This window comes from Canis lupus, chromosome X, assembly GCF_011100685.1.
Source record: "Canis lupus familiaris isolate Mischka breed German Shepherd chromosome X, alternate assembly UU_Cfam_GSD_1.0, whole genome shotgun sequence".
Classification (NCBI taxonomy): Eukaryota; Metazoa; Chordata; class Mammalia; order Carnivora; family Canidae; genus Canis; species Canis lupus.
The window spans coordinates 27,519,109-27,538,948 of NC_049260.1; the positions used below are offsets into that span (position 1 = coordinate 27,519,109).

The window sequence follows — 19,840 nt, forward strand, 5'->3', positions numbered from 1 at the left end:
ATTTAAAACTGATGATAAAAATATAGCACCTTTCAACTATATTCCAACTCCCCCCCCCCAAAAAAAAGACTAGAAGGAAAAATATTTAAAATTAACAGTAGTTATTTTAATAAAAAATATCCAAAACTTAGAAGTTAGGCCAAAGGATTATTTTATTTTTTAAAGTATCAGTGGGATGTCCCACACCCTCAAATGGGCTTCTAAACTTCCAGAAAAATGCAAATCTGGTTGACTTAATGGTCACTATTAAATTGGGTTCAGACATTTTACAACTCTGTAAAGTTAAATGCTAACTTGTACAAAACGGATAGAGCGCAAACGACTTTTTATCCAGTAAAGAATATCCTAAAGACTGTAGGATATTAACCTGTTCTGAATCTAATTTACCAATCTTATTCCAGAATTTTTTAAAAATTGCTGATTATAAAAACATCTGTTTCTCGAATCCTCTTTTGAGTCTGTTTTGTCTTACTACTGGTTCCCACATATGTATTCAACATGATTTACATGAAAATTGTGTTTCTTAACAAAATTTCACTTTGACAGTAGGTAGTGGGATTATGGATTTTCTTTATATTTTTCTCTTATCCAAAATACCCCTGGTTTAACCTATAATATATTTCTAAACTGAAAAGAAAACATTTGAAAAAATAGATGGTCTATAAAAATCTTGCTCCATGATGCTATATGCATGCAAGACCTTGAATACTCTACAAAGGACTCTAAGTGACTAAAGATGAAGCAGTTTTGCAATCGATAAAGCATTTTCTTTTCCATCAGGAGCAAAGTGATGGAAAACAAAGAAACAAAGTAAACTTTAGAAATATGAAATGCGTATGTATATTGACAGGCACTTATTGCAAATGTGATGAGAAAGGCAAGTCGGGACCATGAGAGCTAGTCTCATTACACTGCTTTCTCATACTATAAATGAAAGAATAGCAAATATTGGCTAGAATTCAATAACTTCCATGACCAAGATACATACTATAATTTGGATATTGATTCCCTTTGATAACCTTTCTTCTCAGGCATTGTCAAGACAGATATCAGTAATTAGCTACGCTAAAAGTTGGACCACAAATTTCAACTTGAGTCAACTATGAAGACAATTCACACTCACTTAAGCTTTGATAGTTGCAAATGCTCTCTGTGGCCACCCTACTTATTTTCCCCTCTGGAATTAGTTGGTTTTCCAGGAGCATCTGGGGTGCTGAGCCACTAGCAGAAGTGAGATGCAGGCAGAGGGCTCCCAGTTGCTAGCCACTAAATAAGGCTGATTGCAAACATTTTATTTCTGTGTGAACTTTTGGAAAGAGGGAAGGGTGCCAGCAGCTGGCTATCAGAAGCATCTGTAGTTCCTACCTCAAAGACATCCCCTCACATACCTAATACCACAAATCATGCAGTTAGCCTTGATTATGAGCTTCTTTTTTAAGTAGAAAAGCCTGGAGTATGGTTAAGACTGTTTACACTTTTAAGTCTTTTCCTAAGTCAGAATACCAGCTGTGAATTCTGCAGTTTTGACTTGGGATGATAGAAGGGAAAGAAAAAGTCTGGGAAAGGAATGATGCTGAGAAGAAGGGGTGTCCCTAATCCTTTCTCCTCCCCTAAAGGTCCTGATAGCTTTTCCCACCAGTCTTTATAATGAGCATAATTTATTCCTTTCCCTACAGAACATTTCAAAGTTTCCTGATTAAAAACAACATTTGAGGCCTTATTAGAGAGGACTTAATTCTAAACTAATGTAATGCAAATCACACCTATAAGTTCGTATTTTCAAATAGCCACATTCAAAGAGCAAAATGAAACAAGTCAATTTATGTTTAATGACATATTTTATTTAATCCAATATGACAAAATATTATCATTTTAGGATGTAATGAGATAGTTTACTTACTTTTATGTTCTTGCAAAGTCTTCAAAACCTAGTGTGTGTTTTACACTTACAGTTCCTCTCAATCTGGATGGGCTGTGTTTCAAGTGCTCAGTACCTATCCCATGTGGCTAGTGGCTAGTAAATTGGGTACTGAAGCTCTAGAGAGAGAACCACCATGGTGGTAACTTTGGAAAACACTTTTCTGCTCAAGGAAGATCCCAGAACTTACCTCAAGAATATCTCTCTCTCACTAGCAAAGCTTGGATTAGTTTAGCCTTGATGCAATGCCATTGGAACTCAGAAGATACACAAGAACTGTAGCATTCACACAGCTAGGACACTTCCAAATGAAGCAGAGCATAGGAATTTTTACAATGTTGCTCATAGTAAAATATTTTATTTCGTTGCTGCACAGATGTACCATTGGTGACTATGTCACTGCTTCCGTGTAGGGTTTCCTTTTAAGGATGGAACTATTTCTATGCCAATACTAAATCCCCCACCCAGGGAGTGATAGTTGGATTATCTCCTGGAAAACCCCTTAATTATACAAAATTGGTATTTAAATAAAGGAAATACTTCATATCTCATTGGGTTATTTGAGAAATAAATGAGAGAATGAGTGAAATGTTGGTTGGGCAAACAAAACCAAAGATGGGGGAAGATGCTGAGGGAACTCACTGCCCTCCATTACAGCTCTAATTTCTGGGGACCTCAGGGGATGACCCTTCATGTCCCACACCCTTTGTTCTTTCTTCTCTTCTATTCTTCCATCCTGCTGGTAGGTTGCCCTAACTCTTAACCCCTGGCACTCTGCTTATGGCCTTTTCTGACTGTAAGTTGACCATCAACAATGATACATGAAAAGTCATCTACACAAGGAGAGGTATTGACTTCCAAGTTACCATCAGCCAAAACATAGAAATCCTTGAGAACTGTTAAATGATTATCGAGTGTTGGCATTGACAGTATATGAGGGCCTGTATTTCGCAAAGAGGAATATTTCTTTTAAAAGAGGAAATTAAGGACCAGAATATCACTATACAGACATTCCTTCTTTTTTGAGAATGCAAACTTGTTTAGTTTTACCGTTGTATCCCTATTTCCTGAAATAATAAATAGCACACAGTAGGTCTTCCACAAATACTTGTTTAATTTCTATACTGAGAGAGTTGACTGGCAAAACTCAAGCAGCTAAAGTCATGCTGGTAACCACTCTACAGTACTGCCTTCTTTGGCAGTGAGAGATCAACATCTGATTGGGGAATGCTGAGAATAATATCCAAAATAATTTTTGTTTCCTCCCTATATGTTTAATTAGAGTAATGCCATCTTTAATACTAAGACCCTTGAGTACTTGATGACCACAGAAAGTCTTATCTTAATCACATTTGTTTTCTTTCTTTTTTCTTTTTAAGATTTTTTTAAACTTAATTATTTTAGAGAGATAGATAGTATGAGTGGGAGAGGGGCAGAGGAAGAGGGAGCTGTATAAGTAGACTCCCCATTGAGCACAAAACCCTATGGGACTCAATCCCATGACCCTGAGATCATGACCTGAGCCAAAATCACAGGTCAGACGTTCAACCAACTGAGCCACCCAGGCACCCCTTACTGCTTTATTTTCAAGCAGAAAACACACATTCACAACACCTTCAGATGGCTATGGAAGTAGAAATAAACCACTTAAAACATTTTATATGTGGAACATCTGGAAAGAAAATAAGCACAACAGGATCACAAAATCTGTCAAATGTGTTCCTCTAATCATGATTTGAAGCTATACTTTCTCAAGTATGCTAAACTATAGTTTCTGTTTAAAAGTTCTCACCAAAATCACAGTGTGAATACCTAGGAAGTATAAAAGAAACAAAAATGCCCTAAATGAGTTTATGTTCAAACTTGCGTACCTTGTCTAGACACAGATTTGTGTGTATATCACATCATGTCCTTCACGAAGTGTTCCAGGCCTGCTGCCCACACTATGCTCCACTGGGAGCTTGAGCTCCCTAAGCTATTACCATTCTCCCAAAAACATACCATTTGTGAGATCAACTGGCCTTTGAATGTGTGTTCTCATGGTCAAGGATGTTCTGTGTTTTCTATCCTTGATCTACCTGCCTATTCATGGTGAGGACTTTCTGGGTTTTCTCAGACAGAGCTCATCATCCCCTCCTCCTTGTTCACATAGGACTTTGTAAATATAGTGAGTACAAAATTCGAGAATTGTGTTATACTAATTTAAGGTTTATCTATCTCTCCCCATACAAGACTAACTTCCCTGAGTATTGGAATTGTGAGTGATCCTTTATCCCCTCACGTGGAGGTACATGTGTGTCTCCTCCACTGCTGTAAGGCCACTGTGCAAATGAAGATCTGTTTGGCTCAACATCAAAACTTAGGCATGCAGCACTGTCCTGACACTTGACAAAAAAAAAAAAAAATGTCGAATGAACAAAAGAATGTTGTTATCCTGAGCTGTGCAATGTTAAGGAAAATAGTTTTGCCTTGAAGGGACCATATATGTCATGGTGGGTTTTATTCTAAGGGTATTTGGAAAGGGGGGCAACTACTCAATCCTAGGCTTTGATCTTCAAAGGGTGGTTTCTCTCTGCAATGAGCCTTTCACTGTCAAAGTTTTCTTAGAGAATATCACCCTTCGCTACACATAGTCCAATGCTCTTATCTTCCAATATACAAAAGCTGCCTGCCAATTTCTGTCCTCCTGCCAAGACCCTACTTTGATCCCAAATCAGGAAGAAATAAATAATTGGCCCATCCTCTTCTCTCTTCTCAGTAATCTGCATCTTACAGTAATAAAGGATTCCCCCAAATCTGTGTCTCAACAGATTAATATGAGAATAACAGTGTAATTGAAAGTGCTTCATAAATTATAAAGTGCCTTGTTATGATATGACTAATGTTATTGTCATCATTAACAACTCTAACATTATCTCTAATAAAAAAGATAGCCCTTTCTAATACTCTGATTTTGATGTACTCTGAATCAAACTATAACCCATAGTAATAAAGATGTTACGTCTCACCCTTACTGATAATATAAGAAGGGTTAAATAGGGATATACTTATCACCAAATAATGTTTTAATGGATGAAGGAAGTTTCATCTTTATCACTTAATATCCTTAACGCCTTTTTAGGAGGGCCTTGCCCTGTGGTGATTGACAAGAATTATTCCTTTCATTAGTTTCCTCAATACTTTATTAGGCAGAGCTGCAATTTTTTTTTTTTTTTGCTTAACATCTCTAACTTCTAGCTGATGATCAGTAAACTACATGGTACTCAGATATCAAGGTCTTTACTTATTAGCCTTATGATTTGGGATAAAATATTTAACCTTCTGAGTCTTTGTAAAAGAGTTTTAAGAATGCTGTTTCTACTTACCTTGCTGAGATTTTTTTTTTTTTGAGAATCACATCAAGTAGTATCACTTGTAACCTTCTCTATAGCAAGGCACTCAAATTTTATAAGCTACTGCACTTAAATAAATCTTGTATTGTTTCTTTCTGGGCATGCTTTTTTGTAAAATTGATCTTATACCATCTTCCAAAATTATCCATTTCCTAAACTGGCTTCTTAATTTTTTTAAACTAAATTCTGCCCTTATACTCATCACATTACTACCTTGTAGTGCTCAATCAGAGAGAATCCAGCACACACACAAACACATACACACACACACACAATTGAAGCAGCAACAACAAAAATCTATGAAAAATTCTCTAGTATGTGTAATGAACTCTGATATTTTCGACTTTGCTTTGCTTCACCCAAAAGAAATGTTGGTGGCAATCCACAAAATGATTCATGATTCACAGTTTGGAAAAATACTAGTCCATTAAAAAACAAAACAAAACAAAAACCCAAAATATAACCAACAACAACAAAAAAGGAAATGATGTCCTTATCATCATTTCTGGCCATTTCTTCCAAGGTATCTGTGATCTGACAAAAGTACTTTTCACTGCACCCTACTCATTTTACCATTTTTTAGAACACTATCACTTTTCAAATATTTCTTCCTTTCTCTGAATGTAGCCTTCTCTTGCTTATTTCCCTTATCACCTCCTCTGTGAAGCTCTTTCAAATCTTCTAGCCAGTTACTTACTTCTTTTATTCTCCCTTCCCTGACTCTCTTAATATTATACCCACCTCTATTACACTTCTTAGCTGTTATTTTAATTGCTTAAATATCCATCCGCTGAACATACCATTTATGTGGCAATCATTTTAAATGTCCATCAACTTGGTAAACTTTGCATTCTCTGTGAATAGATTGGGGTTGTGTCAATTTCAACATCCGACACACAACAGCTCCCTTGTTACAACTTTCTGAATAAATATATTGATTTTAAAAGTTAATTGAAATACAAGGAATTGGCAGGGCTAAATGTTCAAACTAGAATTTAGTGATGGTACACAGTTTTTACTAAAATACAGGTAGTCTTATGGGCAGATCCATCCCATGAGTAGACAGGTAAGTGGTGCTCTCCTAAGCCCTGTGCATGGTGGAATGGTTGGTGTCATGTGGTTCTCTTATATAAATATCATTATGATTCTACTTCAAAATTTCCATTCTTAGTGATAACCCAATGACACTGTGAAATATTTCAACAGTTCAGCCTCCTTTCAATGATATATCTTGGGTGGTTATATACTGATTGAATTGCCCTTAAATACTCTTCTAGGGATATCCCTGGTTATGAGATTAAATTTTCAAATTCCCATGAACTAGGACTTGGTAGAGTTTGCTCCTCATAAAATACATCTTAAATGTTAATATGCCTCTGTTAAAAAAAAAACTAATAAGCAAACACACACACAGCATAGTTTAACAATTGTGTTGTTTTAAAGTTAAGGTTATTTTATCAATCCATTATTAGTATTTAAAAATACATAAATTATCCTCTTGTAAGCACATACAAAAGCCATATATTATTAAAAACAAATAGAGATTCAAGGATGAAATATTTGAAAAAAAATGTATTATTTGAAAATAGCAGTAAAATGGGATTTTCAAAATAAATCCATGTTAACTAGGATTTATAATACAATATAAGCCTGTACTATTAGTTGTAATGCCAGGATTTGGAGAACTAGGCTGGCACATTAAATTTATTCATTTTCACAGCCTGCAGACATTTTAATGTCTGAGTAGCAATAAGAACAAATTACCTAAAAACTTTTAATAGTATATAATAAATTAAGACTGAATAGTAATGCAAAAGTGGGTACAACAGGACAAAATTATGAATCTCATATAATGATCCAACAACACTTAAAGTGTGGAAACAACACTGGTATTCTGGAATATACTACCACAGTTGATCCTAATTGTTTCTCTCCTGTCAAATAGAAATTGCACATCAATCTCAAAGTACTGCAAACTGTTCATTACATGCAAATGGTTATGTTTTGCAGGCTTTCCAAGGGGACTCAAACTTCTTTATAAAAGGAGCCAGGCTAGACAAAGAATTTCTCTAATGATGCTAGGTTTCCTTTAGAGTTTTTCACTGATAAGCAACAGAAATTGCCTCTGGCAATAAGGAGATTCATAGTGAAGAAATGGAAGGGTTCACAGGAGTGAAAGGAAAAATCAAAGAATCAAACTTGGAACAGGCAGGATTTCAGAGGTCCCCATAGTCGGAGTAGTATGTTGTTCTTGACTGGCCATTATCACCAGAATGAATAAACTCCAACCTTATCACTTACCACAAGATTAAAAGCCTCAAGAAAAAATTATGTTTGGCCAAGCTTAGGACCTATGCTTAGGACCACTGATAGTTTGAGAAAAGCTCCAGCAGAACAACCTCTAGAACTCTCTTGGACAGAATACTTGATTTATTGTCCCACTAAGAATGTCCAGGTACCCAAGAGAAACTGGTGGTACTATCATAAGACAGTGGCTATACTTTCTTCACAACGACTAAGTCCACCACACATTATTTAAGTGACTTTAAAACTTCTTTTGGTTTTTAATCAAGCACCTTTTCTTAAAGCATAAAGTTGAAAGTTGACTTAGGGGCACCTGGTTGGCTCAGTCAGTTAAGTGTCTGCCTTTGGCTCAGGTCACAATCCCAGGGTCCTGGGCTCAAGTCCCACAGCAGGCTCCCTGTTCAGTGGAGAGTCTGCTTCTCCCTCTCCCTCTGCTGCTCCCCTGCTCATTTTCTCTTTCTCTCTTTCAAATAAATAAATAATAAATAAATTAATTAATTAAAAAGTTGACTTAAATAACAGGCCTATTTTGATTTCCTCTTTTTGTTACCATGACTTTCAATTTGTTTTATAGATATGGCCCAAGTCCATTTCTCTGTTATATCAAGTAACAAAGAATGCTTAGAGAGAAGGTAAAAAAGCACTTGAATTTTTATTGCAACTTATTGCTCTATCTTCTAAAATAAGAGTTAGTAAACTTTTCCTATTAAGAGCTACACAGTTTAACATTTTAAGCTTTGTAGGCCAGACAGTCTCTGTAACTACTTAACTTTGCCTTTGTAGCAAAAAGCAGTCATAGACAGTTTGTAAATACATGTGTGTGTTTGGGTCCCAAAAAAACTTTATTCACAAAAACAGGTAGCTGACAGGATTGGGCCTCCTAAGTTTGCTCTTCTAAAGAATTTATTATTCTTAGGATCAATATTAAATGTATATTGTATTCAAATTCATTTCATTACAAGTACTCTGAGGAATATCAAAGGTGAGATATTTACTTATAATAATAACGAGTTCAATATTCTACATGAAGTCCTAGAGTCTACAGTGTAGGATATTTGTCTATTGTTTCAGTTTCTCTGAAATATTCCTTGAAATTAGTCTAGGTAAAATGAAAGCTTGAACGTAGACAAAGAAGGGATTAAAACTTGAAGGACTACATAATTATGAACTAAAATTACCTACTGGCAAAAAGTAATAGTGAACTTTTAGTTAGTGAATAAAGCCTGAAGGGGGATATGCTACTATATAAATATGCATTCATCTCTAACATATCTATTTTTTTCTTTTCCCCATATCCCAGAATCATTTCTCTTTATCAGTTTTGATTAGAATGACTTAATACTAATTAATTGCCAGTAAAGTTCTGTCAACTATAGCCTCATAAAAGAATAAGAATTTTAAAATGTGTGAATTATGATGTTTGCAAACAATCCTGGTCTCAGGCTCCTACCTATAATTTGGTTATAGAGTAGGAAGATTTACTATTCTTACGACTAGATACTTGCTATTCAGTTTGATGAATAGTTCATCCTGAACCATCTCATCTGTGAACAGGCCTCTTGTCCTATAATTTGTCAATTTTATCATTTTTCAAAATTTACAATTTATGTCAGAACATTTTCTCACTCTCTGTGTGACTTCTTCAATAGCTAGCTCTTTCCTTATGCTGCCTTTCACAATATAGCTCTTTCCTGGCTTCCAAAGTCATGTTTTCTTTATTAAGTTTGGGAATCCAGGAGATGTAATGGAGGGGTGTCAAAAAGGACTAGAGAACACAAATAACTACTGTAGAAAAAAACAGTCCTGTTTTCCATAGGCTTGTTCCAGGCCTTTCTGGAACAATGACACTGCCATGAGGTTCAACCTTAGCCTTAATATGTTAAATTCATGAAGCTGTTAGCTTATTAAACGAAATGGGTTTCTTTGCCAACTCTATATCCCTAGCAGCGGGCAAAGTCTTGCCTGTGCTAGGCTAACACTAAATGTTTGTTGAATGGATTCAGGTATTTATGATATGTTCAAGGAGTAAGAGAGTGGAGCCATCATATTGTTAAACCATTAGCAAATATGAACATTTCAAATACTCTGTATGAAGAAGAGGTCAGGGCAGCTCAATATAAGGGAACATTTCTTGGATAGGAGATGGGGTAAAAGTGGAAAGAAGGACAAGTTTGGGGTAGTCTACCTAAGGGAATAATACGATAGATATATAATTGTTTCGTTTATGTAGCTATTCATTAGAATGAGTATTATATGTTCTATATACAAGGAGATTATTATTTTTTTGAGAGAGAGAGAAAAAAAGTGCACAAATGAAGGAGGGGCAGACGGAGAAGGATAAAGACTATCAAGCAAGTCTGCACTGAGCACAGAGCCCAATGTGGGGCTCGATCTCACGACCCTCAGATCATGACCTGAGCCAAAATCAAGAGTCAGCTGCTTAGCTGGCTGAATGGTTCAGTCGGCTAAGGAGATTGTTCTAAATGCTGAGTATATATCTGTGACCAAGAAAGACAAAGTCCCAGCAAGGTTCACATTCTAGTTGGAAATATAGATAATAAACATGCAACCATATATTACAATTTCAGCCGTTGACAGTGTTATGAAGACAGTGTATATGTGTGTGTGTGTGCGAGAGAGAGAGAGAGAGAGAGAGAGAGATCTTTAAGATGAGAGGAGTTACAAAAGTCATGTCTAAGAAAAAACATGAGGGAACAAAGGTATATAAATAAAGAGAAGTGTACAAAAATCCTGAGAGGGAGAGGATTGGGACATATCAGATAAGAACTGGAGCTAGGATAGAACCATCAAGCAAAGAGAAAAGCAAATTTAATCATAGAAATAAGCATTAGAAGGAAGGGTAAGAAATTATGAGAGAAGAAACAGCAAGATCAGTGTGGCTAGAATGTCTTCTTTGCAAATATTGCACTTCATGAAAATCACTCATATTAGCATTAATATTATGCTTCACCAAATAATAATTTTGAATTCACATTGCTTCTATGTTGATGTGAGCAGGGTTTTTTTTTTTCCAATTTGGAATTTGCAATTAGCATGCTTCACTTTTATTTGCAGAATCTTACTCTCTTGATAATTTCTTACTCTAAGAATGGGGATCCCTTAGGGATGGTGTGTTTTTCATGCATTTTAAGCAGTTCTTTACTGCTATGGTTATTACAATAAGTTATAGTTTTGGTTTTTGCTTCTTTCCAATAATGGGTGGCAATCTGTCATCTTCTTAAACATGCCATGCTGGACAACAAGAACAAGCCATTGGAATTATCCAATTAATTTAGTATACTTATTTTATGAAAGACACATTTGATAGGCAACAATTTAGAGCCCCTCTCTGAATTTCTGCGCTGTGCCGAACTCCCAATAAATCTGTTATTTATTACTTCTGAAAAGATGCATAGGAGCCAAGAAGTTGTAGAGGAGTTTCTAAGCAGCAATAAAAGGCTAACAATATTTACGTAAGAATGAAGCACCCAACTGTTCAACTGTATTAAAAGGCTGAATTCTCCAGCCACTACCAGCTAATAACATTGAAAAGTTTATTGTAAGATGTAGTCCCGTGCTTACACAATGCTGTAACCCTAAAGCCACGAGAGACAAATTCTCTTAGCACTAAATTTTCACGTTGATTCCTTTACGTTAGTGTGTGCCCTTTGGATACAGCCACTGGGACTACCAAACAAAACTTTATCACTGCTGGGGAAATATAAAGGGCCAGCGATTGTAGGAATTATTCTTAACATCAGGGTCCCAATGAAGGGCAACAGATGGCAGAAATTTTTACTCAAGTAATTTTTCCATCAAAGTTCCTATCAGCATTTGACTCCCAGCAGTGCGGCTGTGAAGAAGCCATCCAGCTCACCAGCCAGCTGGTGAAAATCAGCACTGTAAAAGCCAACTGTATAGAAAACATACTTGTATTCAATTTGGTCTTTTACACCATATGCTTTTATTCTAGAGAGCCTTTGATCTAATCCATATTCATTCAAAGTCATTCATCTCCTATAAAGTCATTTGAAGGAGCAGATTACTGAGTAGGTATCAGAGTACCTCCAAAGAAAAAGACCAAAACTCACTCTATGGCAGGGAGTGTCAGAGACCTGTGCACATTCATTCAGCTCTCTTCGTTTCTGGGCAAGCCAACAGGTTTTCACTAATGACACCTGCTGCCGGAGGACTTTCTGGACGTCAAACTCGGTGAGGCTTCTTTTGTGAGGAAGAGAGCCTTTTCCTCTTGCACTTGTCTCAAGCTTTTGGGCAGGCACTACCTGCCTGCAATGTGTTCTGTGAATCTAAACTTCTGAGCTTCAGGTCCTTTAAAAAAGCACTTGGGATTTTGTTTTTTCTCTATCCCAAATAGCCAAGGTAGGCAGAGATGAAGAGCTGCGAAACACAGACTCTTAGAGACTCCTTTCTGTGCCTCTCTCCCCAGCTCCAAGACACCAATGTCTTTTTCTTGCCATTTATCATTTCATCTAAGAACTCACAGTAATGTTCTCATGCCCTAGCCACACGGTTTCTACAGAATTTTCCATTCTTCATGCAAGCTTCCAATTTGAGAAAAGGCAAAGTATATTCTGCTGAACTGGGACATAAATTTAAACTAAAAGTTTGAGATTTGATGGTGAATGTGAACATTACAATATGACATATGTAATTCATGTTGACTTTATCCTCAATCACAGTGGATTAAGATGTATCATTATGTTACAAAGTAAACTGCTTTTAATTGAATTTATTTGCAGCAATGTATGTAAGTATATTGCACATGCACAATATAATATACATTACGGAGGAGTAAAACATGGTAGCATTGAAAGAGATACCAGAAAACTAATTGACTTCACATTAAAAAGATGATATTTTGCCTAAAATCAGCAGTTAACTCATGTCAAAATAACACACTGCCATTCCACTCCCTCTGTTGGCTTAACATTTGTCGATTTAAAGCCTAAAAAATTTCATCTAAACAGCCCCTCTTCTGTTTACTTTGTAAGTTGCTTTCAAATGGAATTTCTTAAGATTTCAAGGTGTCATGCTTGCTCGTGGCAACATTCTTTAGAAAGTGCTGGTAATTTTTATTTAGTCATTTGTTCATGGGAATTTGTTTTTTTCCACCTTGTGGCTGTCATGAATAGTGCTCCAATGAGCATTCATCTACAAGTTTTTGTTTGAACACACATTTTCAAACCTAGGAGTGAAATTGCTGGGTCCTGTGGACATTTTATGTTTAATTTATTGAGTAACTGCAACTGCTTTCAGGAGCTGAAATATGGTCCACTAAGCAGCATTACCCCATAAAACAAACAGGCTCCATTTCCACAAATAGCAAGAAGACTCTTTCAAATATTAAATCTAATGGTGATTTTTATTATTTCTACTGTCAGTCTCAAGGATTTTCAACCCCCACTAAATAGTAGTCCATGTTTTAAAACTAACTGCTTTCTACTCCAGAAGGACATGTAAAGCTAAACATTAGGACACTTTGTGATTTCTACTTTTCTGTTTTCACTCAAGGTATCTGTTGGCACACCAATTCAACTCTGTCACTATGTTAGTTAATGTTATTTTCATAACTTTCTTTCATGGTGTTCAGCTTTCCCTTTGAAAACTCCCATTAACATTTCTTCTTGTTCTAAAATGAGTAGGCAGAGGTGTCAGCTATCTGAGGAGGATGTGTTTGGCTGAACTAGAATTTTCCTCAATTCCTAATCCAAGAGCTGTACTTTGAGGAAGTGTCATAATTCATAAAAAGATAAGGTTTAATGAAATTGTCAGGTTGTTCAATCTGCATTTCAGATGGTTGGGGACAGTAATTCAGTAAATGTTTTTTTTTTATTGATATAGGCTAATCACTAAGAAGTGTGATTAGTTACACTAAGATCTTTTATTTATTTTGTAGAAAATGGCATTCTAAGTGCTATATGCACATCTCATTTTTATTCCTATTTAAGAGAAGAGATAGCAGAGGCATGAAGAGATATCAGATATTTTCCTAAGATATTAAGCTAAAAGAGCCAGGACTTGAACCCATACTTTCTGAATGTAGCTTCCAACCTCTTAGCCAATCTTCTGAACTTCTATTAGAGCCTAACGTGACAAGTCAATATTTTTGTGGTTGATAAAATTTTGCATATGCACTCAGTTACTGCTGGTGGAGTGAATATACAAGAAGATGCATAAATAATTGAGCGAATGTATTAACAAATAAGTTTTTAGTGGCATATGACATAGTAGATATATTTTCATGCAAAAATTTAATTTTTAGAAAGAGATTTCCTGGGGATCCCTGGGTGGCTCAGCGGTTTAGTGCCTGCCTTCAGCCCGGGGCATGATCCTGGAGTCCCAGGATCAAGTCCCACATTGGGCTTTCAGCATGGAGCCTGCTTCTCCCTCTGCCTGTATCTCTGCCTCTTTCTCTGTGTGTGTTTCTCATGAATAAATACATAAAATCTTTAAAAAAGAGAGATCTCCTATTGTGGTATGACATATTTTTGCAATATCTTGAAGAATATGAATTCACATGTTTAATTTTATCATTAACTTAGGACAGAGATAAAAATCATTGAGTTGCATAGAACCAGACCATCTTTCTGGTATTGGCAGTCACTTTATTTTGAATGATAATATCAAGTGTTAGTAGAACACTGATTTGTCTTTTTCCAAGTTAACGAGTTAAATAAAATGTAGTGTGATAGAAATATACATAGAAGAGCATACAGCATGTACATACTTTTTATTTGATCTCATATTTAGACATGATACTTTTGCTAAAAATTATATATATGAGGCTTCAAACTACAGTGTACCCCTGCATGTATCTGTTTAGTACATGGGCAGTTTGGTTGATTTTCCTCAAAGCAACCATTACTGGTTCATGCCAAAAAAATCTGTCTGCTACTAACAGGTGCCATCAACATTCTGTTTCCTAAAATAATTTCTTAGCGAAAATTTAAACTCTTTCTCTTATTTGTTATTACTCAATCAACAATGATTATGGCCAAGATAGCTGAAATTATCAGGGATTCTATTTATCTTACTAATGTTGCTGCCTTACAGGGTCCTTCAGGACTCGCTTTCTGAGACTTACCAGAATGGAAAGATAACCTTAGGCATCTTATGTACATGTGTGTGCGTGCATGAATGCACATATGCTTGTGCATGATTTTTGAGCTTCCTAATCACTAGGGAAAAATACCTTAACTATTTAGAGGATTTAAAATATCATTCACAGGTCCTTATCTAGAAGAACTTTACCCTGGACATACAGAATTCCCTTTCTTATTTTATGTGTAAGTTGAGTAAAAAAGAGACTAAATAAAGGTCTTTTTAAAAATTCTCCTATTAAGGGGAAAAGTATTGATAAGATGTTTATCAATCTCAACTAAACCACACTGTCAAGAATTGAGGACCTTTAGACATTCTCAAGGCATTTACAAGCATTACACAGTTGCAAGGGTATGTAGAAGTAAATGTACTAAAAGATCAAATGGCATCAAAATAATTTGGTTTGGGCATCTGCTTCTAGCCAAATTGGAGTAACAGGGACCAGATTTAACCTCCTGGCTAAAAACTGAAGAAAATGGACAAAATATATGAAATTATGGTTTTGAGGACATGAGATACCACTCAATGAAAGATGCTGATCTCTGAGAAATTAGAAACAATGAGGTGACTCCATACTTGCTGCTGCTTACTGTCTGGAGAGATTTCCAGGCTAGGACAAAGGATAAAGAGACTCTCACAAAGCTAGGAGCTCTCCTTGAGTTGATGAGATAAATCTGGGACTTCCAGGAGGCCAAGGTGGCTAGAATTCACAGGGCAGAGTACCAAAGGGGAGAGAAATACAACGAGAGAGAACACTAGAGACCCCCACCCCCCAAGAGCTCCCTTCAAGTCTTCATCTGAGTCCTGATCAGCTGTTCCATGTGAGCAAAGTATACATGATGAGGGAGAGAACTATGCAAAAAGGTGAAAAGTAACAGTCATCAGAGCTCACACACAGCTGGGAATATGCCTCTTCTTCCTAGCCACAGTAGAAAACCTCATCATTCACAGAGCATAGGAGAGCATACTCAGAAAGGTTCTGCCTCAATAGTGGGGCAAAATTAGCTCTAGACTTACGCTGTTCTGTTCAAAACTCTCAATGTCTAAAAGAGAGATGCTCAAAAGATCAAATCGGTTCCAAGTAAATTAACTGTGTCCCAGAACAAGGGTCAAGAATATTTATCTGCACAAAAACACCAAGCACTCAAAAAGTGATAATTTACACCATCTGGCATCCAGTCAAAACGACCAGTCATCCAAAGAAGCAGGAAAAAACACCCACAATGAACAGAAAACTTAACTGAAAATGACCCAAAATAGACATAGACGACAGAATTAGTAGACAAGGACATTATACAAGGTTTTACAGTTGTATTCCATATTTTCCAAAATGTAGAGGAAAGATTGACAAATTGGGTAGAGACATGAAAGATGTAAAAAGACTCAAATCACACTGCAACAATGTCCAAGGTTAAAAATATACACTAGATGAGATTAACCACAGATTAGATATTGCAAAAGATGAGATTGGTCAATTTGACAATATAAATCACATAATATGAATTACACAGAATAAAGACCATAAAGGAAAAATATACAACATTAAAAATAATGCCTTGAAAATTCCAAATTTGATAAAAACTAAAATCCCATAATCCAAATAAGCTTAACAGACCTCAAGAACAAGAAACATGTAGAAAACTATACACCAAGGCATATCATAAACCAATTGCTTGAGTTCCAAAAGCACTCCCCAATAAGCCTTCTATATGTTAATCTCCATCTTGGAGGGGGCCTCCCAAAGATGCTGACCTGAAATATGTACCAAAATCCTTATCAAAACTACTCTCTGAGGAGTAGAAAGGAAGTATACATGAATTTCTGCATTGCTTTTTCTTTTTTATAGTGAGTATGTACTTTTTTAAATAATAAAAAACAGATTAAAATGTATAACTATCTTGTGTAAGTTATCTGTGGAAATGACAAAAGGTTTAACATCTCAAGTACACCTTAATGGCACATATTTTAGAGACATAGTAATGCTGCATTAGCTCCAAATTCACTTTAGTGCTCTTACAAAATGTATTTTCTATATGATGGCAGATTGGAAAGCCATGGATTTTCTATCTTCAATGCCAATGCTGATGTATATACAAATTTGACACATAATTACACAAGTTCTTAAAATTATTTATATTATATGTGCACACAGCTTACCTATATGTGCATGCTTACATCTTACCTTTTTAATGTCAGAAGGTATTTTTGCTATGCAAAAAATTATTTGAGAATAAGGAAATGTAAAGTTGAATATGATACTGCTTTTATGAATCCAGCAATTTGAAATGTCTGAACTTATAAGTTACCTTTTTCTTTGCTTTCATCCATCTTAATCAGTATTTTATGGCATTAAAAATTGGCCACAACTCAAATCTGCTTGATTGAAAATTGGTACATGAACAATTTGAGTAAAAAGTTACCAAAATACTTAAGACTTGGTGTAATAAACTCAATATGTCTTGTACCTAAACTATATATTTTATAACCTAAGTTATAACCTCCAAAAACTAATTTATCTCTCTCTGCATACTCAAATGACACAGCAAGTTGAAATTAAACTATACACTGGTTATAATCCGTATGTTGCATTTCCATTAACATAAACCATAAAAAAGTCAATAAGTACCACCAATTAACTCTGCATTGTTTTGGCCTCTGGACTATCTCAAAGGCATTCTGTCAACAGAATATATAGAAATATTGCTACAGCACAATTGTCTCTAGGGAAACAGAACTGTAATTTTATCATGATGGATATTTCCAGCAACTACATTATTGCTAAATATGCCACAAGTTCTCCTGGACAGAATTCAACATAAGGCAAAAACATACACTGCCCCAAAGCCGCAGGACACCCTGCTACAAGATGCTTCCCTGTATCACAGATTCAATTATACTTCGCAGTTCATCAGATAAACCAGTTAGATCCAGGCTAACTCTCACACTGACACAAATAGTCCACAGCACATTCTCCCAGCATGGTCATTATGATGATGTTCTAATAGGTGTAGTGATAACAACAAAAGTTGGGAATTATCAATTTCCATCATCCTTCACAACCTGAACTTAAAGAAGTTAAACAGTTGCGATAGTGTGGCAAAGACAGTGTGAAAAAAGAGATATCAAAACCTTACCTTAAGATACCATTTGTATTTGGCATGTTCCCAATTCTCAGGAATTTGTGTCTTTTTGAGAAACTGTTCAGCTTCTGTTAGCCATTGATTAAGTATCTTCATATCATAATGAAACCGCCGCCATTTTTCCACAGATCTGTCAAATCTCCTAGAGGCAAAAAATAGAGAACAAGAAAAATAAGTGGATTATGCAAATCACATGGACATAGCATATATGTTTTATTATGTGGACAAGGATATTATTTTGAGTTTCTCACATTTGTAGGTTTCAATTTCAATTAACAGAGATAAATGATATTGAACAAAATGGATTAATTAAAATAAAAGGCTGTAATTTTTCCCTTCAAAATCAAACACATTTTTTACCAAAACAAAAATAAAAACAATTATGGAGTATTAACATTTTATTCTCTTTGAGCATTTTTAAAAAATATTCCAGGAATTTAAAAAAATATATATATATTTGCACCTAAGAAATTAAGTATTTCAAAGGTAGATATTCAATGACAACATATTTTTTGGATCAAAATATAATTACCTGCACTGGGTGTTATTTTTTTAAAGATTTTATCTATTTATTCATGAGAGACACAGAGAGAGACAGACAGAGGGAGAAGCAGACTCCATGAAAGAAGCCTGATGTGGGATTCGATCCCAGGACTCCAGGATCATGCCCCAGGCTGAAGGCAGGTGCTAAACCGCTGAGCCACCCAGGGATCCTCGCACTGGGTGCTATATGTAAGTGATGAATTACTAAATTCTACTCCTGAAACCAGTATTACCCTTTATGTCAACTAACTAGAATATAAATAAAAACTTGAAGCAAAAAAAATCAAATTACTTCATGAAATTACTTCATGAACCTATCAATTTCCGTATTACTTTTGATCCAAAGGAGTTTATTTACTAAGGTCTTCAAATATCCAGGATGACAGATGTAACTTGTATCACCAGATCAGATGTAAGCAACCAACTAACTGATGATATACTAGTCTAAACCAGGTGATGAGTGGTGTCTTCCTTTAATCTTCTTGTTATTGTATCCACTAATATTTTCAATTGTAATGCTGAAGGAACTCAGTGCAAGGTACTGTGTCAATATTGCACATGGAAAGAATATTAAGAAGGAGGTACTTGGTCGTGTTCTGGTCACAGAAGTGACTAAGGCCAAAATGAGTAAGGATTAGATGTTTACTTTAAGACAGTTTCACATAAAAATCACCAATTAAATCAGTATCTGTGAGTGGCATCCTGACACTGGTATTTTTAAAAGCACCCAACTGATTCTAATGTATAGTCAAGATGAAAAAACAGTCTATAAAGGAAGTTTTAAAGTCCTTTTTTTTTTTTGGAAGTTTTAAAGTCTTAAGGGGGTTATGAACTACTGGGTCTCCTGGGGCCTGTCCAAACAGGTATTTACTAGCATTAAACCAAATACCATCCTGAAAATTTCCGGCTGTGGGACTGCCTCAGAGTCCAGTGGCCTGTAGAATTCTCTGAGGTCTACTCTTAAGATGCAATGGGGTAGAGTTTTGAATATCTCCACATCTTTTCAGATCTGTACCTCCATTTAAGAAATTTAAACAATCATAGAACTTAAATAATGCCCCAACTCCCTATTGTTTTAATGGGAGGAGAATGGAATTAGCATTTCTTTTTTTTTTAATTTTTTTGGAATTAACATTTCTTGAAAGGTTACTATGAGCCAGGCACTGGGCTCCAATAACACCCTCTACAACATAACAATTATTATTCCTATTTTTCATTGGAGAAATGTGAGAGGCTGAGTAGTCTGCCTAAAGGTAAAGAGGAATAAAACGACAGGAAGGGGATTCTAACTCAGATCTCTCTGGCTTCAGTGGTGCCTTTCATGTTCTTCCATGCTCTTTGGTAGGATTTACTTATTTTTTAAGATGAAGTCTTACTAGTTAAATAATTCAAAGAGATAGTTGTAGGGAATTTTTTCTTTT

At 35.6% G+C, this 19,840-nt stretch overlaps 1 protein-coding gene across 1 annotated transcript in view; it reads right to left on the reverse strand.

Moving 5' to 3' along the window:
• Positions 1–19,840, reverse strand: part of DMD (dystrophin) — a 2,084,073-nt gene that overhangs the window by 1,063,131 nt on the left and 1,001,102 nt on the right. Inside the window, 1 exon segment of the mRNA NM_001003343.1 lies at positions 17,871–18,018. Within this exon segment, the coding sequence (NP_001003343.1) occupies positions 17,871–18,018 (148 nt within the window).